General features: G+C 40.7%; 2 protein-coding genes across 9 annotated transcripts in view; one reads left to right on the forward strand and one right to left on the reverse strand.

Moving 5' to 3' along the window:
- REV1 (REV1 DNA directed polymerase) overlaps window positions 1-6,053 on the forward strand; it is an 83,816-nt gene extending 77,763 nt beyond the window's left edge. For all 8 annotated transcript variants that reach the window (XM_057558249.1, XM_057558248.1, XM_057558251.1 and 5 more), the window contains 8 exons: window positions 959-1,124; window positions 1,355-1,560; window positions 2,731-2,964; window positions 3,658-3,778; window positions 4,418-4,638; window positions 4,745-4,901; window positions 5,181-5,283; window positions 5,643-6,053. In XM_057558249.1, coding sequence (XP_057414232.1) covers window positions 959-1,124; window positions 1,355-1,560; window positions 2,731-2,964; window positions 3,658-3,778; window positions 4,418-4,638; window positions 4,745-4,901; window positions 5,181-5,283; window positions 5,643-5,754 — 1,320 coding nt within the window. In that variant the 3' untranslated portion in view covers window positions 5,755-6,053. The remainder of the gene's footprint in view (window positions 1-958; window positions 1,125-1,354; window positions 1,561-2,730; window positions 2,965-3,657; window positions 3,779-4,417; window positions 4,639-4,744; window positions 4,902-5,180; window positions 5,284-5,642) is intronic.
- Window positions 6,054-6,248: 195 nt separating this feature from the next.
- The window catches only part of EIF5B (eukaryotic translation initiation factor 5B), a 69,148-nt gene continuing 49,736 nt past the window's right edge, over window positions 6,249-25,660 (reverse strand). Inside the window, exons 13-26 of the mRNA XM_057558256.1 lie at window positions 25,477-25,584; window positions 25,189-25,299; window positions 22,720-22,787; window positions 22,014-22,155; window positions 14,795-14,926; window positions 14,199-14,381; window positions 13,894-14,055; window positions 13,254-13,385; window positions 12,055-12,186; window positions 11,871-11,947; window positions 11,585-11,749; window positions 10,013-10,151; window positions 8,138-8,299; window positions 6,249-7,763 (exon numbers count right to left, since the gene is read on the reverse strand). Of these exons, the coding sequence (XP_057414239.1) occupies window positions 7,656-7,763; window positions 8,138-8,299; window positions 10,013-10,151; window positions 11,585-11,749; window positions 11,871-11,947; window positions 12,055-12,186; window positions 13,254-13,385; window positions 13,894-14,055; window positions 14,199-14,381; window positions 14,795-14,926; window positions 22,014-22,155; window positions 22,720-22,787; window positions 25,189-25,299; window positions 25,477-25,584 (1,821 nt within the window). The 3' untranslated portion in view covers window positions 6,249-7,655. The remainder of the gene's footprint in view (window positions 7,764-8,137; window positions 8,300-10,012; window positions 10,152-11,584; window positions 11,750-11,870; window positions 11,948-12,054; window positions 12,187-13,253; window positions 13,386-13,893; window positions 14,056-14,198; window positions 14,382-14,794; window positions 14,927-22,013; window positions 22,156-22,719; window positions 22,788-25,188; window positions 25,300-25,476; window positions 25,585-25,660) is intronic.

Genomic DNA, 25,660 nt, shown 5'->3' on the forward strand with positions numbered 1-25,660 from the left:
TCTCCTTATTTAAGAATTCACATTTGTTCTGAAATCTGTTTTCTGCTTAGAATAGTAAGTTTCATATCTTGAATTTTTATAGTGCCTTTCTTTTAAACCACCAAAGACCTATCTTAACGTGTTATTTGCTTCCTGCTCTGGTTCCCGCAGAAGGAGACGGGGCTGCGGAGAGTGTGAAGCTGCAAATGTTTCTTGACCTTTAAGGTTCTTTTTCATCAGAAGTTTGTTCTGATGTCTGATACAAATGATGATCTAGAAGGGAGAGTTTACCATGGGCACATGAGGATGCATGATCAGTGAGAGGGCATCAAAAATGTAAAAGCCTTCATTTTCTTAAAGATTAACCTTTGTAGGTTGTGTGTGAGTAAAGGATAGTTACTCGCTTGGTATGGGTGTTGTGGAAGGATTAAAAAGTCACTAAGCCAACAGTGATGAAACTCCTCCCTGGAGTACTGTCATGGGCAGGGAGTGGTGCTTATCTGTGCGGATGCCTGCCGCATACCCACTGCCCACCCCACCCCCAAGCCTGGTTTTTATTGACAAAAATGATAGGTAAAGTAAGGTTGCAAGTAGACTGTCCCCTAGTTAAATTTTGTTCAAGTTTTATTTTAAAAACTTAATTGGGAATTCCCTGGCAGTCCAGTGGTTAGGACTCGGCGCTTTCACTGCCGTGGGCCCAGGTTCGATCCCTGGTCAGGGAACTAAGATCTCACAAGCCGCACGGCGTGGCCAAAAATAAATAAACACAAAAACTCAATTGATGAGAACTTAAGTGGGTACAGTATTCCACTTTTTTGGAGTTCCTGATTTTGAAGAGATTATGTTTGGGTAGATTAGATACTGTAAAATTGAGAGTAGCTAGTATAGCTAGTATAGAAGTTGTTTTTGTAATAAATTGTATAAAAGGCTGTTTGAATTTAACTTTTTTTCCTAGAAACCTATTTTATTCTGGTTCTAGGTTGGGATTCATGTGAATCAGTTGGTTCCGACTAATCCAAACCCTTCTGCGTGTCCCAGTCGCCCAGCAGTTCAGTCAAGCCACTGTCCTGGTGGGTCACACTCTGTCCTTGACCTCCTCCAAGTTCAGAAAGCTAAGAAGCCCACAGAAGAGGAGCACAAGGAAGGTCAGTGGTCGTCAGCATGGTTCTCGTTTTGGAGCTTACACCGTCAGGAGTGTGAAGTTAGTGTACAGGTCGTCCAGCCTTGCTCCCTGTGACTCTCAGAAACACGCTGACATTCTGAATTATGATGAATCAGTAATAAAGCTTTATCTGTAATGGATTAAAGTGCTCCCTTCCCCCCCCCCCCCCCCCGCAATGAAGAGGCTATTTTATGTCATTTCCTGTATTTTCAGTATTTCTGGCTGCTATGGATCTGGAAATTTCATCTGCCTCTAGAACTTGCACTTTCTTGCCATCTCTTTCTTCACATCTGACATCAAGCATCAGTCCTGTTACTACTAGCAAAGCTGAGTCCTCAGGGAAATGGAATGGTCTACATTCTCCCATCAGTTTAAAATCAAGACTTAACCTGAGTATAGAGGTCCCATCACCTTCCCAGGTATGTATTTATAGTTGTAAATACGATGTCAGTGTAAAAGTAGTTTTACAGTAGGAATGATGTTTTTAAGTTATCAGTACAGCCAAGAAAGGGAGAAAGGGCAGCTTGACAGGGTGGATCGTGGTGTTAGTTCCAAATGGGAAACAAGTTCAGGGCAAGATTGTGCTTTTGCAGAGATTTGCAACTCTGGCAGGTTGTAAAACATGGATGAGAAAGCCTGTTCTGTGAACTGCCACGGTCAGCAGCCTCTGGGCCTCCCTCACGGTTGTGATCACGTGGACACAGCTCTGTTCAACAGCACGGCTTTGCTGCTCATTAGTAGAGGCCTTTTGTCAGAGGTTTCTCTTGCAGCACTTGCAAACAGTTCTCTCTATAGGGTGAATGATTTTCCTAACACAAGCTATTAATTCCATTGGTGTGGTCTGTAAACGTGGTATGCTGTTGGCATTTTTGCTTTTTGGAAACTTTACATAGCACTTTAAGCTCTGTTGGGAAAATCAGTTTTCTTTGTTCCCCCAAGTGGTGGGATGTGCTGGCTGTGAGGCCAGGGAAAGGGGCGGTTGGGAAATGCTCGCACTGGGTCCCTGGTGCTGGTGAGTTACCCCGAAATAGTGGCTCCTAGCGAGGTAAGACTGGCCTACCAGCATGTGGAATTGCTTGTTTTCAAAGGGATGGATAGGCAGAGGATTCTAGTGTGTAGGCTGGAGAGTTGAGCTTCTAGAATCCCTTTTTCCTAGCTTGCTGCTCAGACGAACATAATTTATATTTGGGGGCAGATAGTCTCCTGTCTGAAAGGTAAACCTCTGACCCAGGACTCTACCTCATCCCAGAAATGGACATGCACCTTAGGCACTGGCCATTTCCCCTGGGCAAAGTTTAAGATTTGAGCTTGACAAGGGCCCGCCTGTCTGGTTCAGTGAGGAGACATGGCTGAGCTGACCCTGGGGTACCGGCCAGGGGCCTGCCCTTGTCATCTCGAGTCCACGCATGACCAGCCAGGCATCAGTGGCAAAAGACCAAGATGTTTCAAAAACGTGCTGCTTTGGGGGTGGCTTTCCTAGCCTGATAACCTGCACCTTGTGTTCACCATCCATGATGTTGCAGTGGAAGTGAAAGTGGTGCGTTGACTCTGGAAATGCATCGTCCCAGCATCTGTCTGGTGTCTTACAGCTAGACCAGTCTGTCTTGGAAGCACTTCCACCTGATCTCCGGGAGCAGGTGGAGCAAGTGTGTGCTGTGCAGCAAGGAGAGCCGCCTGGCGACAGGAGGAGAGAACCAGCAAATGGCTACAGCACAGGAATGTTGCCACAGCCAGTTGGAACAGTTTTGTTACAAATACCAGAACCTCAAGAATCTAACAGCGATGGGGGAATTAATGTAATAGCCCTTCCAGCATTTTCACAGGTGAGTTGAATTGAGGCCCTTCTACCATAGCGTGAATATCCTCGGCCTCGGCCATCTGGCTTCCAGCTCAGGGCACTTCTCTTTTCCTTTTCTCCTTTGCCCCTTGACCTCCCAGTGGCTGACTCCGTCCCTTGGGGGAGGAGGGATGACCCGTCTCCACATCACCTGCGGGACACAAACTGACAGAGCAGCCAAGTATGGACAACAGGGGGCAGCGAAGAGGGAGGCTATGGGGTGTGGGTGCTTACAGCTTCCACCCCAAAGACAGAAACACTGCTGTTTCATTGGCCTGAGAAGACCCTGGGCCACACTCGAGTACCAGGGTGAAGATGTGTAACCGTACACTAGGGACAGTAACACAATCAGAGTTTGATGTTTAAGAAGAACGTCACATATGCGCCTGTTCTCTTGCGTTGTGCTTCTCATTTCCTACTAGTGCTTCTTGCTCTGGTTGTTCTGCACAGTGTTCTTGTTTTTTTTTTTTTAATTAAGTCAATTCACATTCAATGCTGTATTCCTTATTCTCACCCTATAACCTTGTGAGGATTTAATGAGCTTTGATGTTGAGGACCTAATTCATACAGCTCAGGAAAGTATGATTTGAAATAGTCTATTTCATGAAAAATATAAACCAGCTGCCTATATATATAGAGTCAGCTCAGGTTTGACTTCGAACTTTCTCTTTTCCACCAGGTGGACCCTGAGGTGTTTGCGGCCCTTCCTGCAGAGCTTCAAAAGGAGCTGAAAGCAGCCTACGATCAAAGACAAAGGCAGGGAGAAAGCACCCCTCACCCGCAGCAGGCCAGCACATCTGGTAAGCTTTGCCAGTGACACGTAACAGAAGTGAAGATGTGAGAAATGAAATTGTTTGATTGTTGTAGTATATATATGATGGCCAGTCTTTAAGCTGTTAGTCATGTTCAGTGCTCTTCACATCAGGGGAACAGAACTAGTACGCGGTACAGGTTAAGTGCTGTCAGAGTCCTAGGTGGATTTGTATCTGTAGCTTGTTGACTTAAAAGTCTGAACAAGCTATTACCCAGAAATCTTTTGAATTGATTATCTGTCAAGCCAGTTGTCCTTTGAGACTGATCCTTCAGAGGATGTAGGTTTAAAGCCCAGAATCTGAAGGTTTCTGAACATGCGTCACAAATACCACATTTAAAATGAAAACAGAATACTGCCTGCTGAACTGCTGGAAGTAATTCGCCTGTTGAGTTTTCATTGACTGCTGCGAGCCCCGTATAGACTAGCAGGTCCCAAACGTCACCAGTAAGTGGCTGAGCAACCCTAGGAATCACGGGGCCACCGTCACTTGCCGCCTCCCTCAGGGAGGCCTGTGCTGCGTGCATGCGTGCGTGTGTGTGTTCAGGGCTGCTCTTGGGAGGAGGAAGGGGCCCGTCCTGCTCTCCAGGCATGTTGTGTTGAGGATCTTATGTCCATCTTCTTTTAGTGCCAAAGAACCCGCTACTGCAGCTAAAACCAGCAGCGGTGAAAGAAAAGAAAAGAAACAAGAAAAAAAGCTCCATCAGTCCCCCCAAAAAGATTCAGAGCCCTCTGAAGAACATGCTGCTTAACAGTCCTGCAAAAACTCTGCCAGGGGCCTGTGGCAGTCCCCAGAAGTTAATTGATGGGTTTCTAAAACATGAAGGTCCTGCCTCTGAGAAACCTCTGGTAATTTCTTTCATCCTTTTTAAACTTTGACCTCCTCCTTCATCAGATGTTTATGTACTTGATGTTATGTAAATACAGCACTTTCTATCATTTGTTTTCTTAACAGGGAGAACTCTCTGCTTCCACTTCAGGTGTTGCTGGCCTTTCTGGTTTGCAGCCTGAGCCGTCTGGGTGTGTTAGACCCCCAGCGCCCAACCTAGCTGGAGCTGTGGAATTCAGTGATGTGAAGACCTTGCTCAGAGAATGGATAACTACCATTTCAGGTTGGCCTGGCTGGTACTGAGATGTGATGTCCTCTGACTACAGAACATGAACTCAGCTCTATAGAGGAACTATTTTCCTAACTCTAATGAGCGTAAACCAGCCACCCCCCAACCTTCTGACCTCTGGGGGCGGCTCGGAAAGGTTCCTTACCACAGCCCACTCGTGTGGCAGCTCTGAGTCACTACTGTAGCACGTAGTTTCCTTCATCCCTGCAGACCTCTGCCTTTCTCCTTCAAAAGCATAAGGTGGTCCTCATTTGAGATTTCTCCCCTCTCTAGATCCAATGGAAGAAGACATTCTGCAAGTTGTGAAATACTGTACTGATCTAATAGAGGAAAAAGATTTGGAAAAACTGGACCTAGTTATAAAATACATGAAAAGGTAACTATTCAGTGCTTTTACCCAAAGGGAAAAAAACGGCATGTCTGTCACCACAGCTACTGGAGGGAGGTGAGGCGCTGAGCGAGTCGTGCCCTTTCTGGCCATCAGTTACGTTAACTGTGCTCTTCAGCCCTGTATTTTGAATGCCAGAGAAAGAAGTACCATAACACTGGGGAGTAAAAAAGGGTCAAAACGAGGTTTCCCAAGGTTTATATAGTTTAAACCACAGAAGTACGTTTTTGAGTGTATTTATATACCGACGTTAAAACCCTTAAACCCTAAATATCAATATATATGTTTGTTAAACAGATTCTTGAAGGAATCGGTCTTTCCTGATCCTTGTCCCTCCTCACCTGCAGGTTGATGCAGCAGTCGGTGGAGTCGGTTTGGAATATGGCATTTGACTTTATTCTCGACAACGTTCAGGTGGTTTTACAACAGACTTACGGAAGCACGTTGAAAGTTACGTGAACATGGCCAGGGAGCCTGCTGCTCTCCGCTAGCTGCGCCATAAGTGCTTGTGAGGTGTTTGCAACGTGCATGACAGTAACGCTCTGAGTTTTGTAATTTTAAATTTCTTTTTAAGCCAAGTGTTTTTGTACATTTCTTTTCAATAAGTGCCAAATTTGTCAGTATTGCATGTAAATAACTGTGTTAATTCTTTTACTGTAGCATAGATTCTATTTACAAAATGTTTGTTTATAAAGTTTTATGGATTTTTACAGTGAAGTGTTTACAGTTGTTTATTAAAGAACTGTATGTATATTTTGTACAGGCTCCTTTTTGTGAATCCTTTAGGAAGCAAATCCTGAACTATTATGGCTGGACCGTTACACACTTCATGCTAAGCTTTGAAATGCCTGAGGGGGCCCAGACTGGTGTTCTACTTTTTCCAAGCAAGGGTAAAGAAAGCTTCCAAATACTCACTCTGATCACTCCTGACCCAAAGCATGAACACAGGAACATGTTAAGAAAATCTTCTTTACTTCTTTCAAGTGGAGGAATTTACATATTTTGAATTAGCACACACACACACTTGAGGATTTAAGTTTTTCCTGGGAAAAATTATGTCCCCCAGATGGTTTAGCAGTTTTGTCTTTGCCTCTACTGGCCCTTGAGAAACGTCAATAATCATTAATGAAGAATGGTCCAGATTTTCAAATGTATATAAAAGTATTTTTCTATGCTATATGTTATGCCATAACACTTTAAAAATATAGTTTATGCCAGTGAATACTCAGGAACATTTTCTTCCAACACCCTACACTGACTTCATTCAACACTGTGCTATAAATAGGTAGTCAGATATTAGGGATCTGCCAGAAGAATTACTCTGATGCTAATAGATCTCTTACCTCAGGGACCCACTTCCCACATTCTTCAGGAAAACCATAACAAACTAGCTACAATCAGATTACTAATATGAAGAAACCATTATGATGTCTCTGTAACAATTTAGTGTTTACACTAAGTCCAAACAGGTAATCAACACCCTACTGATTGTCTCATCAGAAAATGTATGCATGATAGAATTTGCTAGGACAAAATAGACCAAGATTGATTGATGTATAAGAATTCCTAATGTTAACATGTGCTAGTACACAAGGTATGAGTTTAGTTAATAAAATAGTTTGAGAGAACGAGCTGCACGGGGATGAAGACTCACAGAAGAGCAGCTACACTGACTGACATGAAGCCTAGCAGAGCTCGCGGGTCAATGTCTGGGTTCTTTATTGGAGTTCAGAACTGTGCTGATTGATTGATTACAGTGGACTCTCATGACCACACAAGCAGTAAATAGCAGCCAAGTTATGCTTTACACCATGGTTTCACACAAAAGCAGATAAATATCAGAATGCCTAATTTTCTAGTTTAAAAATTTCCTAAGGGCATATGGCAGAAGAACGCATGGGGGAAAGAAAAAGAAAACCACCACTGTGGGAAGGATATACATAAATAAGTATTTCTTACCTCAAAAGAGTCCCAAGAATCAGAAAATCTGCAGAAGCTTGGTTAATCAAATACTGCAGTACTGATTTAATCAGTATAAAATTGAAAGAGCTTTAGATCTGTAATAAAAATCCAAATTTGGGGAAGGGCAACCTTTAAAACAGCAGCCAGTAGAGGAGGACTGGGCAAGGCGTGGACGAGTGAGCAGGCACGCCGGAGCTGTGGGGACGTGTAATCGACCACTGTCAAACCAGTGTAAGTTTCTTGGTTTCTCATGGAAAACATCTTATACACCTATTTTCTTCCTTCTATGCTTAGCTCATCAGTTTTCAGATAGGTCCATTCCATTGTCTGCCTTGTTTTCTTGGTAGTATGACAACACCATTTTGCATTTACTCCAATTCCTGACCCGTGTGGAAAAGTCAGATGATCTCAAACACTTTCTTCAGCTCCACAATTAACTGCCAGTCACTCTTCTGCATTTCGTCTCTGAACCAGTCTTTGAGGGCGTCGATGGACTGCCGGCTGATCTGTAAGGCCCAAGGCACAGAGTGAACAACACAATGTAACAAACAAGTGCCAAAGAAGAGCACGTGGCCCCAGAGTTTGTTACCAGATGCTGCTCGGCACAAAGAAAGCTCAGGCAGAAACTGCCAGAGCAGAGCCCGCCTGCCTGCATTTTCTGGGAGCAGAATGCCAGCACCACATCTGTTTGTTGGGGATCTGACCTAGAAGTCCTAGCGGGCACTCTGTCAGGAGGCCAGGCTACAGGCCAAGCCCTAACGAAGAATCCAGTCCCATCAGATTCTAAACGTAAGCCCTCAGCTCCTGAGTAAAAGGCCATCAGAAGAGCCGACGGCCCTCTTTCTTCAAAGGGGCCACTTTTGCTGAGCGAGATACTTACCTTACTGACGATAATATCTGTAGCTTCAAAATGTCTTCCGTACATTTTGGGAGATTCACCAGGGATGGGTTCTATCTTGACACAGACTTCCTGTCCTTTTTTTGCAACATCCACTTGTTTATGGTTTACTTCAATACTTGTTACTATTCCAATGTCAACAAACTGTAAAGTAAGAACAGAAACTACAACGTGGGCAGAGGAATCGTGGCAGTCACAGGAGCCCGAACTGGACAGCTGACGTCACTGGAGCGAATGAGCCAGCTGCAAAGCCTGGGCCCTGGGCCCCTCTATCACCTTGGTCTCTGGGCCTCTCCGCAGTGTGATTTTTCTCATTGGAGAACTGGGGGTGACACCACCCCACCCCGTCTGCCTTCACAAGATGGCTGTGAGGACAAAAGGAGGTCGCTCGTGTGCTTTGGGACACGTGGAAAGTGTTCTGTCCATCCGACGTGTTTCCACCCTGCCCTTCCACGTGACAGCTGCCAGAGTAAGAGAGACCAGCAGGCACAGAAGTTCTGAGTCAGAAATGAGCTTGGGGTGATGGGGACGGAGGCAGAGAGGCAGGGACCCGTCGTGGGGGCCCCGGCGGCCGTGCTGCTCACCTCAGTCACAGCCTGGGGAAGGCAACAACAACATCATCCCCCCTTGCTGCCTGTCTTGTGAAGAGACACAGGGCAGTGAGACTAAAGACAGGTAATCTGGTTTGGCCGAAGCCACACAGGAGATCACTGCTGCCAGAAAGTGTCCTAGCTTAGCCACTGGCAGAGAAGCATGACTCCTAGGAGCAGTGAGTCACAGCACTCGGAGGACGTCAGGTGCCGTCTCCCACTAAAGGAACCAAGTCTGGGGCAGGGAAAGTCCTAGATGAACCTGGAGCACCTTACTGCACCACAGAGGAAGAAGGGGCCCCAAGTGCTATGTGCAAGGACACAAGGCAGCTTGAACGGGCTCCCAATGATCAAACGCTGGATAACTGGGGTATCAAGAAAAAATGGCGTGTATAAGATACCTAATGAAAAGGCCGGCGGGGAGAAGGTTCTTGTGAGGGGGGATCACAATACTGCCACCATCCATGTCATAACTACTCAGGCGAGGACTGTCAGTGGTGGTTAAAGCCGCTGGGAAGTTCACAGGGACTCTCAGTGCCCCCAGGTGACTGAGTCATTACAAAGGGCGAAGACTGTCTCTGATGGCGATGCTGAGCCGACAGCACCTCCTCTGATCACCCAAGTCTGCGCTGCGACAGTGACAAGCCGTGTGACAGTGCAGAGGCACGCAGGAGCACCTGTGTGCACAGTACCCTCCCAATCATTCTAACTTGCATCTAGTCACAAGGGAACAGGCAGACAAATGCAAGCTGAGAAATCATCTGTGAAACTGTTCTGGACTCTTCTTTAAAAAGAATGGCAGACTGTTCATAATTGAGACTAAAACACTAATAACCAAATGCAGTGCACCTCAAAGGAACCCTGGGCCAGGTCAGCAAGCAGCATTACTAAAGACATTTGGGACAACTGGTAAAAAGTGAATGTGAACTGTGAATTACAGGATTTTATTGAATTAATGTTATTTTTTCTTAGCTATGATGCTAATCTAGAGGAAAGATGTGAGTGTCCGTTATACTATTTTTTAAGCTTTCCCCCAGACTCAAAACATCAAAAACTTTTGAAGGGCAATAATTCTGCAACTTTCATTACCTGAAGCACTGACACCGGGTGCTTGAGAATCAATACTGATTAAGGAACACTGATACCGAGTTTGTATAAATTACAGGAGGTGACAAGCTCTGCTTGATTTCAGTTTTTTATCACTCTTGGACTCCCAGAACTGCTTTAAGAGATGACACACTTTCTAAAAAGTACAACCAGAACTTACATTTTTGCTAGGCACGCACATGGGTGTCCCCTGCTTCACCTGGCCTGCTTCCACAGTCACGCCCATCACTATCGGATCTCGAGAATTGAAAATAAACTGAGGGAGAATTTTTATCTTGCAGGGAAATACTGCTATGTGTCTAAAAGGAAAAAAGAAAACCCAAGAATTTTTAAGCTTACAGAATCACTTCGAAGCATAAAAAAGCAAATACAGGTGAATACGAGGCTTCCTCTCCCCTCAGCTGAGAGCAGCAGGAAGGCCGCACATCGGCGCTCAGAGGTCCCTGGGGTGCTGCACCCTCTCTTCATTCTCTTCCCTCCCCTCAAAGCAGCTGCATCACAGGAGCACACTGGGCCCAGACCAAAGGCTGAGCCCCGCCCCTGAAGATGGAGCTTGGGTGCCTCGGTGGAATCCACCATCAGGTGTGTCCTGGGGCCCGTGTGAGGCCTATTCTGAGGACCACACAGGCATCACACCACATCCTCCTCTTCTCTACCGCGTTCCCAAATCAGTTGATCCAAAAGGACACTATTTCTCTGCTTATCAAGCGTATGCTTAGAATGCTTTAATGGTTTCTAGCATTTTCTTAATCAAACTTCAGTCTTTCCCCTTCAGGTTTCATGATCTAAATAGAGCACACCTCAATCTAAATCCTGGCATTTACCAGACAGTCTACTTTTAAAATGTACCTCAGACTGAGCCGTCCCTCCCTCTGGTCACGCTAGTCTGAGCCTCCACCACGTCCTGCCCCCCACGTCCTGGGGGCCTCCTGACAGGCTCCAACCAGCAGCCCCCTAAACCCCGCCCATGGCCTACGGGGTCCTACAGGACATGGGTGCTGCCAACTTCCCTACTGCAGCTCCTGCCACTCTCCCCGAGGGTCACTGTGGCTGCCTCCACCTCTGAACGCGGCCCTGCTGGCCGGTGTTGTCCTTCCACCTGACACCTCCCGGGTGTCTGGGCGGCTCGCTTCACTCTCCCCAGCTGAGCTGCCTCCCCGCCACACTATTAACCACAGCTCTCCTCGCCTTATCTAGGCCCTGCCCGGCTTCATCCTGCGCTTATCCCAACTTCTCGTGTTCTTCGCTTGTCTTCCCCTGAGCTCCGAGAGGCAGGGACCTGGTCAGGTCCATTGACAGGGGCTCCCCAGCACCACGGGCTCTGTCATTGCTCGAGGAATGACACCTGCCAGGGAATGCCTCGCCTCCTTTCGTTTTCTAATTTTCCACACTCATGGTGTTACCTCCATTCCATGCAACCCCAGATGAGGAACTCCAGCAAGATAAAGTCCCCAGAGGTAGCAACTACTCACCCATTAACGCAACCTAGGTCTGCCAAGTTGAAAATTAAAAACTAAACAGAAACGTTACAGAGAGGATTGGTTCACACACTGCTAGAGTGTCTCAGGTGGGCCAAATCTGTGGCGTATAACACACCACCTGAGGATGCAGCCTCCGGGAGACGAGCGAGTGCCACGCTTCTGTTGTTTACACACCTGGCTGGTATTTGGTAATCCTCAAATAATCAACTTTATTACCAAAGATCCAAAGTAGGTAAAAATCACCGACTTACTTAAATTCTTCTTGTTTCTGTTTCTTGTAGTCTTGTCTGTATTTCGTAAAGGCATCAAATAAATGATAAATAATTTCTGCACTAAAAATTCTAACTCCTAAACTGTCAGCCATTTCTTGCGCATCCCGTTCAATTCTCACATCAAAGGCCAAAATTACTGCATACCTAAAAGGTTAAAACACATCAAAGATCATTCAATGAAATACAGACCATGTCATAACAGTTCTACTAAAATAAAATAGACAGGCAACAGAAAAGCCTTTACAGCAGAAGAGAAATTACTTACTGAGGATCATGTTCCAACATCACCGAAGCCTTCATAACATCTTTCTTATGGACGGGACCAATGTTAATTCCTGCATACTGTAAAAAGGGAGTTTCCTAGTTTAACTGCCTGTGTTGGGTAACAGGAACAGCACCATAAACAATGCCTACCACTGACTCTCGTGGAGTTGGGTACCATTACTTACGGGCACTTCTGATGTTTTCAGAAATTCAAGTAGAGCTTCCAGAGATCCCAGTGTAGATGCCTGGACATAGACTCCTTTCTCTTCTAATTTGATAGCATTTAGTGTCTGCTTTAACTCATGGATCAGTTCATCCTTGAAAAGAAATTACATTTGACAAGGTTATAAATACATCTCTATCTCAGTAGCCTAGAATTAAACTGTTTCTCTTTTTGATTAGGTGTTCATCTGAAAATAAGAAACCAAGGCTTAGGACGGGCAAGGCATAGCAGAACCTGTACAGGAAAGGAAAGAGAGATTTGGGGGCCATAACTAAGCTGTATCCCACTTCACCTCTATGTTAGGTTTACTAATGTCAAAATATGTTTAACCTCTGCACCACTTGGCAGAGTAGATAGATGGGTGAATGAAATGACATGATAAATAAGAATCTTCTAAAAGTTAAAAAGTACTACATGAATGTAATGTGTTACAGTAGCCCAAAGGTATTTAATGATGAAATACCCTAATCTCAGCAGCCCTTTACTCCATCATCGCTCCTTTGAAGGTGAAGAGATTTTGACCAGAAATAAGTAAAACAACCATGTCAATGCCATTAAAGATGCACAAGTCCACCCATACTCAAGACTGGCCGCAGGGATGCCTGCCCTGTTCTCACAGGCCCTAAGGGGGCCCATTCCCTGGCGACAGGGACTGGGTGCTGCCTAAAGAATAATGGTCCCAGCACAGGAGAAGAGCCATGTGGTGGCAACAGTGGTATCTTCTCTTTGGCAAGAGAATAAATATGTCTCAATGTTTGCTTTTGTGAAACTCCGCTGGGCTCATGTGTGCCGTCTGTTCCTGACAATAGGCAGACAGGCTTTAAAATGACTCCTAAAACCTAGTAAGAGATTTTTTTAGTTCCATCTGTATAGCTGAGTATCTTAAAAAAAAAAAAAAAAAAAGGAATAAACTTCTAGCTTCTGTTTCATTTTTTATTTAAATAAAATGTTCTAACTTGAATATATATAAATTATCATTTATGCCAATTCATGATTATACAAACTGAAGTAATTTAAAAGCATCAACTGTTTGTTAAGAGACCACCAGATGAGTCTTCACAAAGACAAATATGCCCATTTTATTCATCATTCTTAGCATGTGCTCTACTGACACAAAGTACAACTCAAAACAGCTTTGGAGGAAAAAATAAAATAACTTACTTTAAGAATTGGGATTTCATCTTCTTTATAAGCCACGAGGAGGGGTAAACCAGCCAATGTTTTTTCCAGGTCTTTTCCAAGAATCTTTACCCCCTGAGCTGCTTCTACTTCTTTATGCTTTTCATATTGGTTCTACAGAGATCAAAACATTTGTTATCACGTTTATTTGAAAAGTGGTTAGTGGTAGAAGACGATGTAAGACGATACTGTCATGACCTTGGGACAGGGAAAGATTTCTTTAAACTGGATACAAAAAGCAATAAGCGCGAATGAAAGACTGATAAATTCAACATTAAAGTTAAATAATTCTGTTTCTCAAGATACTACAGAATGAGTAAAAAGACAAGTCACAGAGCAGAAGGGGCATACAAACCAGGAACATACTAGTAACTAGCTACCAGTGTAGGGCGAAAACAATGTATTTTGATTTTTCTGAGAAACTTAGTAGGTAAACAAGGACTTTCACACATCTCTACTCTGATGGATGGTCCCTCCTGTATGAAGACACCTAAAATAAAACCAGTGAAGGGTGTGTGCTGTGTATTAAGCCAGGTGGCTCTTGAAGTGAAGAAACCACCTCAGTAGAATTTTTAAACACTGTGCAAGTCCCCACGTGCCAACACTTACCACCCTGACTTACCTTTACTCTTAACTCCTTCATAGGAGGAGGTAATAGGAGGCCTCGAATCTGAGTGACAATGGGCCCTTCTACTCCGGGAACAATAATTGTATCTCCTTCCTTCAAACGCCCGTTGATCAATATTACATCTATAGTGGTGCCCATTCCTGGGAGAGCCTTAACCTAAGAGACATTATTGCAAAGGGAGTGAAATATAGGCTACAATGCACCATGTTGAGATTAAATCTAAATTAGTAAACATCCCCAACCAAGAACCCTGTTTGGGGGTGGGGGTGGGGGGAATAAACTGAAAAGCTGACCAGTACCTCCATCACCTGTGCTCTCAGCTCTTCACAGTGTGCAAGTCTCTTACTCAACATGGTCTGAGTTAACTCGACAAGAAGGTAGATCAGACTTCCCATGCCATCACCAGTATGTGCAGAGGTAGGTACCAAGGACACAAAAGTGCGGGGATCTTTATTCTCATAAAACAAAGCTGCGTTCAACCCCTAGAGACATAAAAAGCAAAGTCATTCCCACAGGCCGAGTGGTGGAAGGAGGTCTCCAGAACAGAAATGACTAACTAGAAGCTGGATGAATAATGGCTCTTCATTCTGAAAATTCCTCAAAAACACTTAGATCATGTATATCCTGGAGGTATTAACCATATCACAGAAAAGTAGTTTCTTTCCAAGTCAATTTGGTTTTTAAAAGTTAAACATTCAGACTACAAAGAGAGGTCTTGAAATAAAGATTTTAAAAGGAAAAGGGAGAAGGGAAAAGAATGAAAATGCTAATTGCCATTAATAGGGGAACAGAACCAGTATTAATGGAGATAGTGACTTAATTATAAAGACAACGTAAAAGAAGAAACAATATTCTGTGACATAGCCCCTTCGTAAAGCAGGGAAAGCTTTCTCACCTGCTGTGCAAACTCCACGACCACAGCCTTCGCCCGCTCCTCAAACTCGTCTCTCGTGCTCTTTTTCTGCTTCTTCAAAGTGGCAGCCACGTCGGAGTCCGGGCTCTTTTTCCAGTCATACAACCTATCAATCTGGAGAAGCATTTTCCATAAGAAACATCTCTGAAGCATCCACAACACTCAGGAAGTTAATTAAGGTTAATTTAAAAGCTCCAGGAAATTCCAGATGTGTATCACACATATCTGGAAGAGTGTGTGTTACTTTCATTGTACCAAAAGCCCCTCACAGTCTGCTTAACTGCACCCCCTCTTAAATGTGAAGTACCATACTGCCTACCAGCCTCCAACCAGTTCATGAGAGGCTGCCATTTCTTGCAAAAGACGAAAAACTGTAATTATCCTAGGAACATTAACGTATGCTGGAATTCCAAAATGGTGATGTTAAGTAGTAGGCAGGAAAAAGGATTAATTACAGCCAAGTACCATCACCAGGAAAATGACATGAAAAATACAGAAAGTAGAAAATAATCTATTTCCCTTTACTTTTTAAAAGATGATAAATGGGTATAAAGAAGATTATTTAAGAGTAAAAACAAACAAAAAGGCATAATATGTTGGCTCAGTCTAGGGTGATAATATAAAGAAGTAGACCAATCTGAATGCTATCAAAAAGGAAAATCAGTTAAGTAGAAATAGACCCAGAAATGACAATGATGATATATAATTAGCATACAAGGGCCTTAAAATAGTTATTATAAATATACTCAATGACTTTAAAGGAAAAACATGTAACTTGTAGAGCTAAAAAAAAAAAATATATATATATATATAATATGAAATGAAAAAAAAAAATCACTGGATGAGCTGAAGCAAATTACATATTGCCAAAGACCAGCAACCTTGAAGATAAAGCAAATAAAAACTATCCCAACCAAAGCACGTAGAGAAAAAAGGATGGAGAAAAGAAAAAAACTTCAGTCACTATGAGACAATATTAAGAGAAGTAAAGTCCTAGAATTCTATCAAACACTTAAACAAGGGAAGAGTAAGAAAAGAGAGCAGAAAAATAACTGCACAAGTAATGACCAAGAACTTTCTAAGAAAGTCAAACTCAAGTGGGATAAATATAAAGAAAACTATTATATAATCTCACTGACAAAACTCTTAAAGAAAAAGTCTTTTTAAAAGCAATCAAAAAATCCCACATTACATACTGGGGAACAAAGAATGAGTAGCGATAAAAGCCAGAAAATGAAGATGATGAAGGAAAAAAATAAACCTAGAATTCTATATCAAGTAAAACTATTCAGAAAATATTTCTACCTAAATGGTAAATAAAAACACAGTATGTCTAAGCAGTGCTTTTAACAGTTATGTCTAAGCAGTGCTTTTAAGCATACCTTTAAATGCTTATATTAGAAAAGAAAAAAATATCTGAAATCAACCATCTAAGCTTCCATCTTAAGAGACTGGAAAAAGAACAATGAAGACAAATGTAAGTAGAAAGAAATGATAGAAATTAACCCTGAAATCAATGAAATACAAAACAGACAAACAACAGAGAATATCAATAAAACCAAAAGCTGGTTCTTTGAAAGACATAAATTTCTATACTGACAAAAGTAAAAAACCTAAATAAACTAAACTTACTTAAATTCCATGCTGATGGTGCTTTACTAGTGAATGCTATCAAACACTTAAAGAATAATATCATTTCTACACAAACCTTTTCAGAAAACAGAGGAGGAAATACTTCTCAACTCATCTTAGGAGGCCATTACTCTGATAGCAAAACCAGACAAAAGATATTAAAATAAATCTACATACCAAAATCACTCATGAAAATCTTCCCCCCCCAAAAATTTGCAAATCAAATCCAGCAATATATGAAAAATATATCATGACCAGGTGGGATTTGTTCCAGTAACACAAGGTTGGTTTAACATTTAAGAAATCAATAGTAAAGAACAAACGGTGCTGGAACAACTGGACGTCCACAGGCAAAACACTGAATATAGACACAGACCTTACACCCTTCACAAAAAAATTAACTCAGAATCGATCACCTAAGTGTAAAACACCAAACTCTAAAACTCTTAGAAGATAACAGGAGAAAACCCAGATGACCTTGGCCACGGTGATGACTGCTTAGATACAACACCAAAGGCATGATCCATGAAAGAACTGATGAGCTGGACTTAATTAAAATTAAAACCTTTTGCTCTGTGAAAGAGAGTCAAGAGAGTGACATTACAAAGCACAGACTAGAAGAAAATACTGGCAAAAACACACATCTGGATAAAGGAATGGTATCTAAAATATACAAATAACTCTCAAAATTCAACAGTAAGTAAACTAAGAATCCAATTTGAAAATGGGCCAAAATGCTTAACAAAAAACACCTCACCAAAAAAGATTATAAAGATGGCAAATACATATATGAAAAGATGTTTCGCATCTTATGTCACCAGGAAGATACGAATTAAAACAAGATACCACTATACATCTATCAGAATGGCCAAAATCCAAAGCACTTACAACAGCAAATGCTGGTGAGGATGTGGAGCTACGGGAACTCTCATTCAGTGCTGGTGGGAATACAACATGGTACAGCCACTTTGGAAGACAGTTTGGCAGTTTCTTACAAAACTAAACACTCTTACCATACGGCCCAGCCATCATGCTCCTTGTTATTTACCCAGGAGTTGAAAACTTATGTGCACACAAAAACCTGCACACAAATGTCTACAGCAGCTTTATTCATAATTGTCAAGACTTGGAAACAACTAAGATGTCCTTCAGTGGGTGAATGGATAAATAAACAGGTTCATCTAGGCAATGGGATTATCATTCAGTGCTAAAAGAAATGAACTATCAAGCCACAAAAAGACATGGAAGAAACTTTAATCCATATTACTAAGTGAAAGAAGAAAATCTGAAAAGGCTACATACATACCGTAGGATTCCAACTATATGACTACTCTGGAAAGGGCAAAACTATGGAGACAGTAGAAAACTCAGTGGTTGCCAGGGGGTGGGAGGTGGGGGGATGAATAGGCAGAGCACAGAGGATTTTTAGGGCAGTGAAAAGGCTGTATAATTCTATAATGGTGGATACATATTATGATACATTTGTCCAAACCCACAGGATGCACCACACCAGGAGTAAATTCTAAGGTAAACTACGGACTTTGAGTGTGTCAGTATAGGTTCATCAACTGTAGCAAATGTACCACTTGGGTGGGGTATATTGATAATGGGAAAAGCTATGCATGTGTGAGGGCAGGGGGTATATCAGAAATCTCTGTACTTTCCCCTTAATTTCTCTGTGAATTTAAAACTGCTCTAAAAAATGAAGACATGTTTTTTAAGTAGCAACAAACTTCTCACACCCTCAACAACATGGATGAAATCACAGAAACATAATGTTAAATGTAAAAAGCCAGACACAAAAGAACATATTCTGTCAAATTTGATTTACATGAAGTTCAAGAAACAGGCAAAACTAACCCATGGGCACAAAATTTGGAACAGTGGTTGCTATGAGGGGCTGCGGATTGACTGGAATGGGGCATACAGGTACTTCTTGGGTGATGCAAAGTTTGATATCTTAATTTGGGCTGTGTAACAAGGATGTACATACATTTATCAAAACTCAATTTCACACTTAAGTTCCGTGCATTTCACTGTATATAAATTTTACCTCAATTTTAAAAATAAGGATATACCAAATTTACAGAAAGAATAAAAATATTTATGTCACAGCTTTTCCACCTGATAATAATAATTAACCTGTTTTGAACTCTTACTTTGATCAGATACTAGTCTTACCACTTGACATGTTTTATCGCCTCTAATTCTTAAAAAAATCCAGTAATGTTCTGTTTTGCAGGCAAAAAGAGGCTAATTAAGGACCCTCTTTATACAGTTTGAAGTGCCAAAGCCAGGATATGAACCCAAGATTCAAACCCGGGAAGCCAAGCTCTTAACCACCATCCCACTCTGCTAACTCAGAGCTCCTAGGATGTGGTTTCTCTGGAGACAATAACGAAACTAGAAAGAGCAAGTGACTAAGGTAGTGCCTGCAGAGGAAGAGCAGACTGAGATCCTGTTAGACTGTCATCTTCACTAGAAACGTTCTAGGAATAAAGAGCAAATGGAGATTTCCAAGATACAACGAAGACCGCAATCTGGCAGGGTCACCGTGCTTGCTTAATCCAGATTTGCCCACCACTGGCAAATCCACGCTCAAGTCAGAGGTCAAAAGCATAGGCTTGTAGAAAACTCCTAAGGGAGGACCTTGTCTGTGTTTGAACAAAGTAACTATAACTTTAGAAAATAAATGAAGATTCGAAAATGACCTTCATAAATTAGAGAAACTGGATTAAACACAAACAGTTAAACTCCTAGAAGAAAACAAAATTAACAAAATGAAGTGAAAGGAAATGATCTACTAGGTGTGTATAATAGAAGACTCGGAAACTTATAAGCTCAAACTGAATTAGAGCAACTCATGAAATCTCTCTCCAAAGTTAATACAATAGATGGAAGTAATATATGCCAAGTGCCCATTACCTACTAGGCACTCAGTAAATTCTTGTTATTGCTATTTAACAGGATTCATGCCTTAGAATGGAGAGAAAACAACCCTATCTCTGCAACTGGTATAGATCAGAGCTTAATGAGAATTGTCATCTCTCCTTTAAAAAAAGTGACAAACTTAGAAAGGGTTCAGTTTACAAAGGTCTTCTAGTGAAGCTGTGGCTGTGAAGAAGCCTTAGTGATCAGTCTCCTCTAGATTTGTCCAAACCCATAGAGTATACAACACCAAGAGTGAACCCCAATGTAAACGATGAACTTTGGGTGATAATGATGTGTCCAAAGGAGGTTCATCAGTTGTAACAAATGTACCTCTTTGGTGGAGGACGTTGAGAACGGAGGGGGTTGTGCATGTGTGAAGACAGGGGTATACCGGAAATCTCTGTACCTTCCCCTCAGTTTTGCTGTGAACCTTAAAGTGCTCTAAAAAACAATAAAGTCCTGATAGCAAAGAGTAAAGCCCCTCACCCCCACTGCAACAGCAATTCACACTGCTACTGAATAAAGCAGAAAAGCCACATAAGCATATCAAGAGGTGCAGAATGAGCATCTGACAAAAATCAACAACCATTCAAGACTTAAAAGAAAAAATACTAAGCAACCTAGGAATAGAAGGGAAATTCCTCAGCTTAATAAAGTGCATTTACATCTGACATCATACTTGATGGTAAGTATGGAGAAGAAACAAGGATGTCTGTCACCACTTTTATTCGACATTGTTCTAGAAGGTCTAGTTAGTGCAATAAGGAAGAAAAAAATTTATAAATTTATAAATTGATAAAGGATACAGATAAGGGAAAAAGTGTAACAGTTTTTATTTGCAGATAACATAATCATGTATATAGAAACTCCCGCATGAGCTACAAAAGCTACTAGGCCTAATCAGTGAATTTAAAACGTCACAAGATAATAAAACTGTAGCATATTGTCAAGACAAAGTAAAGTAAATGTAGAGACAGACATCATGTTCACTGATCGGAAGACTCAATTTTGTTAAAATGTCCATTCTCCCATAATTTATCTACAAATACAACCCCAATAAAAATCCCGGAAGGCTTCCCGGAAGGAAGAAACTAACAAGCTGATTCTAAACTTTATATGGAAATTCAAGGACCCTGAAATAACCAAAACAATTTTGAGAAATAAAAAGTTGAAGAACTTAACCACCACCTGCTTTCACGACGTTACTATGAAACTGCAATAATCAAGACAGGGTAGCAGTGGCATAAGGATGGACATATAGGTCAATGGAAGAGAAGAGAAATACTAAGAACAAACATGTATCTACATGGTCAATTAATTTTCAACAAAGACTGCAAAGTAATTCAATGGGGAAAAGAATAATCTTTTCACAAGGGGTTTTTGAAGTAGATATACATTTGGAAAAAAGTTAACCTTGACCCTACCTTGCACCATGTACAAAACTAACTTAAAAACATCATAAATCTAAATGTTGAATATCTAGAAACACTGGAGAAATTTTTCATGACCTTGGGGTGGGAAAAGATTACTTATATAGAACACAAGCAACAAATTATTTTAAAAAAAACTTCTCATAAATTGATTTTGCTAAAATTAGAAATTTCTGCTGCTGTTCCAAAAACCTCATTAAGAAAATGAAAAACTAAGTCCTTGACTATAAGAATATATCTGCAATACACATAACCGACAAAGGACTTCTACTGACAATATAAAGAACTCTTAAAACTGAATTAAGACAACTAACAATTGAATAAAAATGAGCAAAGGATTTTGAATAGATACTTCAGAGAGACAGAGAGAGAGAGAGATGGAACAAGTACATGAAAAGATGTTTGATGCCAGTCATCATGGGAATGCAAATGAAACCAGTATACTTTGGCACTACACACTCATTAGAATGGCTTACAGGTAGGGTTAAGTGTTGGCAATAATGTGCAGAAACTGGAACTCTTCCAAATTGTGGGTTAAAAAATGTAAAATGGTACAATCTCTTTGGGAAAATGTGTCATTTTCTCATAAAGTTGAACATATACCTACCATATGACCCAGCAATTCTATTCCTAAATATTTACTAAAAGTAAAGGAAAATAAACGTCTACACAAAGACTCGTGTAAAAATGTTTACCAGCTGCTTCACTAATAACCTAAAATTGTAATCAATCCAAGAATCCTTCAACAGGTAAATGGATCAAGTGTTACGATGTATTAGCCAGATGATGAAATATTACTGAACAATAAAAAGGAACAACCTATGACCTATGCAACACGGATAAATCTATATTAACATGAGTAGTGGAAAATGCCAGACTCAAAAGGTTATACACTGTATAATTCCATTAATATGAAATTATAAAACAGGCAATACTAGTCTATGGCGGCAGAAAGAAGGCTGGTGTGTTTGGGGGTGCAGAAGGGGCACGCTGACTGTAAAAGAACATGAGGGAACATTCTGGGAATATGGAGGTAAGTCTATATTCTGAATGATGGTGGTTAAATGTGCGTATAATTTTGTCAACATACATTGAACTGTACACTTAGCATAAGTGCATTTTCTTACATGAAAGTTACACATTTTTTTAACCACAAAAAAAATAAGAAGCATATTTTCACAACTTAATTTTTCAGAAGGAGAGCTTACCTTATTGAGTGCAACAATGAAGGGACATTTTTTAGATTTCAAAAGGTTGATAGATTCAATTGTCTGGGGCTCCAAACCATGCATAATATCAACAACTAAAATGGCAATATCACAAAGAGAGCTTCCTCTGTTTCTCAGATTACTGTTGGAAAAGAAAAAGATGCATAAATAGAAATATTGCAATTAATACTTTTATTTTAAAAAACTTAAAATTTTAATTTCTTTGTAAAACCTAAACAAAAAAGAACAAAATGAAGTACATGCATTAAATTCAAGTGCCATTAGCCCTTGACTTGCCAAATGCTTATCTGACAGTGAACTGACATCAGTTGGAATGACTTAGTTCCAGAAGTTACTCCATTATTTCTGCCAATTTTACTGACCAAGTTTTTTGCGCTAAGGAACATGGCCAAGAGGTAACAGGACAAAATTCCACCTGTAATGGGTTTCATAGGAGATAGACCAGGTATGTATTAGGATTTGCTCTTTCAAAGTGGAAAAGACTTCTCTCTGCAAAAAACAAGTATCCAAATAAAGTACTACTAAATCAGTGAGGCACAGATGAGGATTGGCAGTTACAGGGACCACAGATCTCAAAACAGTACCCCAAGACTAGTGACTAGTTAGAACTCCTCACTCACTGAACTTTGAGACTTAATGGTTTCAAGCAGTTTGCCTGATGACAAAAGACACAAATCATTCTTACCTGAAAGACTCATGCCCCGGAGTGTCAATAATCAGCATTCCTGGAATCCGTACATTCTCTCTATCAAACTAGAAAAGGTGGGGGAAAGTGGAGAGCTTAACAAAGCCAAAACAATGAAAGCTTCTTTACAAAACAATTATTCTGCCATGAAAACTTCAACATCACTTCCTTTTCCAAATGAACTGTTTTAAAATAGTGTGTCAACCAGCAAAGCACAACAGTTAATATTTTCATTAATATCAAAAGGAATTTTTCAGAAAAAAAACTGAAATGAGAAAATATTCCCCTTGTTAAAGTTATATAACTATGATGTAGTCTAAATCTGAACAGATTATTAGTAAGTGACAAATGACAGAGTAGTCATCCGAGAGTGATTATTTATAAAAAGCTGACACAGAAGAAGAGGTTCTCCATATTTGGAAAATGTATCTGGTCCAATTTTAAAGCAATTCTAAACTCTGAAAAATATCTCAAAGCATGTTTTAAAGAAAATTTACCACATCAACCTAAAATATTAAAGAATATGTTCATACCCTGCTTTATTCAAGTACTAACCTCAACACTTGATTTTCTGGACAAAAGCACACAAATGAATGGAAACAACATTGCAAGAAGCCAGATATGGACGTCCTCCTTTAATCTAAAGAGTAGCACTGACCAACAAATCTCTCTCACACATACACACACACAAAACTTTTTTCTGTGCTTATCTATACTTCTGTCAATCTTCAAATGATTTTCCAAAATCTTATCCAGTGATCTAGGTCAAAATGATTCAAATGCAAAACATTTCAATTTTGCATTCTGGTGGTCTTAGATCAAAATTCACCATAATTATTTCCACTTCGCTGTCTGGAATACAAACAATATAATTACAATTGCCATATAAAGGTTATCTTGAGAACTTTCATACAGGCCTAATAAAAATCATGCTTTTTAACTATGTGCTAAAATAACACCAGATTTAGAGCCGGGAAACTGGTGGAATAAGCTGTTATAAACTCTCCAGTGACTAACACAGAGAAGTAACAGATAGAAACACCAAAATAAAATTTAAATTACAAATTCAGAAATCTGTAATTCAAGAAAACTGTCCTAAAATAAAGATTTTAAACTACATACTGAAATGGAACACCATGTAACTGGAAAACTGACCCAGAACAACCAAAAGCAAGATGCAAAAAGACTACATAACTTATACGAGGATGAAAACCAGCTTGTAATCAAACTTGCAGTGCTTTATGTGAGAAGAAATTGGAGTAACAGTCAAGATACTTAAGGAAAGAAAATGTGAACCAAGGATTTTACATGTAGCCAACTAACTTTCCAGGATGAAGGCCACAAAGTAACTCTTAAATATTCAAAAAACTCAAGTAATATTATTCCCATTACTCCTTCTTCAGCAATCTACCAGAAAACAAGCTGCATAAAACAATTTCAAACACACAAAACAAAAACTGAGTGACAAGCTCACAGACCCTTTCTATACACAGAACTGAGACTAAATAAGGAATGAAGAGAGATACCAGCATGTAATAATGTGCTATGTGTTACATCAGACAGCACGATGTAACCAAACACAAATAAGACTACTAGAACTGTATCAAAAAGACTCAGGAGCCACTCACTGGGCAAAAATGGAACTATCTCAGCACAATAATAACTGAAATGGATTAAAACATGGTAAACAGGGACTTCCCTGGTTGGGCAGTGGTTAAGAATCCGCCTGCCAATGCAGGGGGCACAGGTTCAAGCCCTGGTCCAGGAAGATCCCACAAGCCGTGGAGCAACTAAACCCATGCACCACAACTCCTGAGCCTGTGCTCTAACGCCCGCGAGCCACAACTACTGAAGCCTGCACGCCTAGAGTCCGTGCTCCACAACAAGAGAAGCCACTGCAATGAGAAGCCCGGGTACCGCAACGAAGAGTAGCTCCAGCTCGCCGCAACTAGAGAAAGCCCGTGAGTAGCAATGAAGACCCAACGCAGCCAAAAATAAAAAAAAATAGAAAAATAAGAAAAAACACAGTAAATATGTTGAAATCCATGAGTTTATAATAATATAATAGCAAACCAAACCAATCACTCTTTATTTTAAGAGCTGGTAAATAAAGGTGAAGGATCAGGCATTAATTCTGCCTTTCCTCCACATCCCATCACTCAATGACCAAATAGTAGATGAGGACTCTATAGAAGTAATCAGATAATGGGATTGTAATATCAACATTTAGAGATTACTTAACTTCATAATAGTGACTGCCTCTTGGAGCAAGAGGGAAGGAGGACTCCTACAACATTTCATGTTTCATGTCTTTAAAAAAGAGATCTGAAGGGCAAGACGGCATGTGTTAATTATGAATGGTGAGCATTATGGGTCTGTTGTACCATTCTGTTCTTTTATCTGTGTTTGAAATAATTTATACCTTAATTTTTGTCAGAGATTAAAACACATGAAACACAGTGTACTTACATTTTTAATCATCTTCGTTTGTTCATTAATAGCTTCAAGAGGAACATTGGTGGCACCAATTTGCTGCGTAATACCACCTGCTTCACCATCTTGTACATGCGTGTGACGGAGCTGGGATAAGATGGCAGATTGAGATTCAAATTTCAAAATGCAAAAAGAAGCAAAAGCAATAAGAAAACAGCAACTTGTAAACAGAACTGCCCATGTGTGCTATGGTTTCTGTTAGCTTTTTATAAGGTATCATTCACTTATTCAAAAAGTTATATATCAATGCACAAATTTTCTTACTTTATCTAGAATTTTTGTCTTCCCTGTGTCCACATGTCCAAGTACACAAATAACAGGAGCTCTTAGCTTCTCTGTATTTATGTTTTTACTATGTTCAAGTCTCCGTTTCTAGGAATAAAAAAAAACACAAAATTAAATACTATTTCAAACCCTCAGTATCATCTTCCTTTAAATTATTTTGCCT

The sequence above is a fragment of the Balaenoptera acutorostrata genome, chromosome 12 (genome assembly GCF_949987535.1).
Source record: "Balaenoptera acutorostrata chromosome 12, mBalAcu1.1, whole genome shotgun sequence".
Lineage (NCBI taxonomy): Eukaryota > Metazoa > Chordata > Mammalia > Artiodactyla > Balaenopteridae > Balaenoptera > Balaenoptera acutorostrata.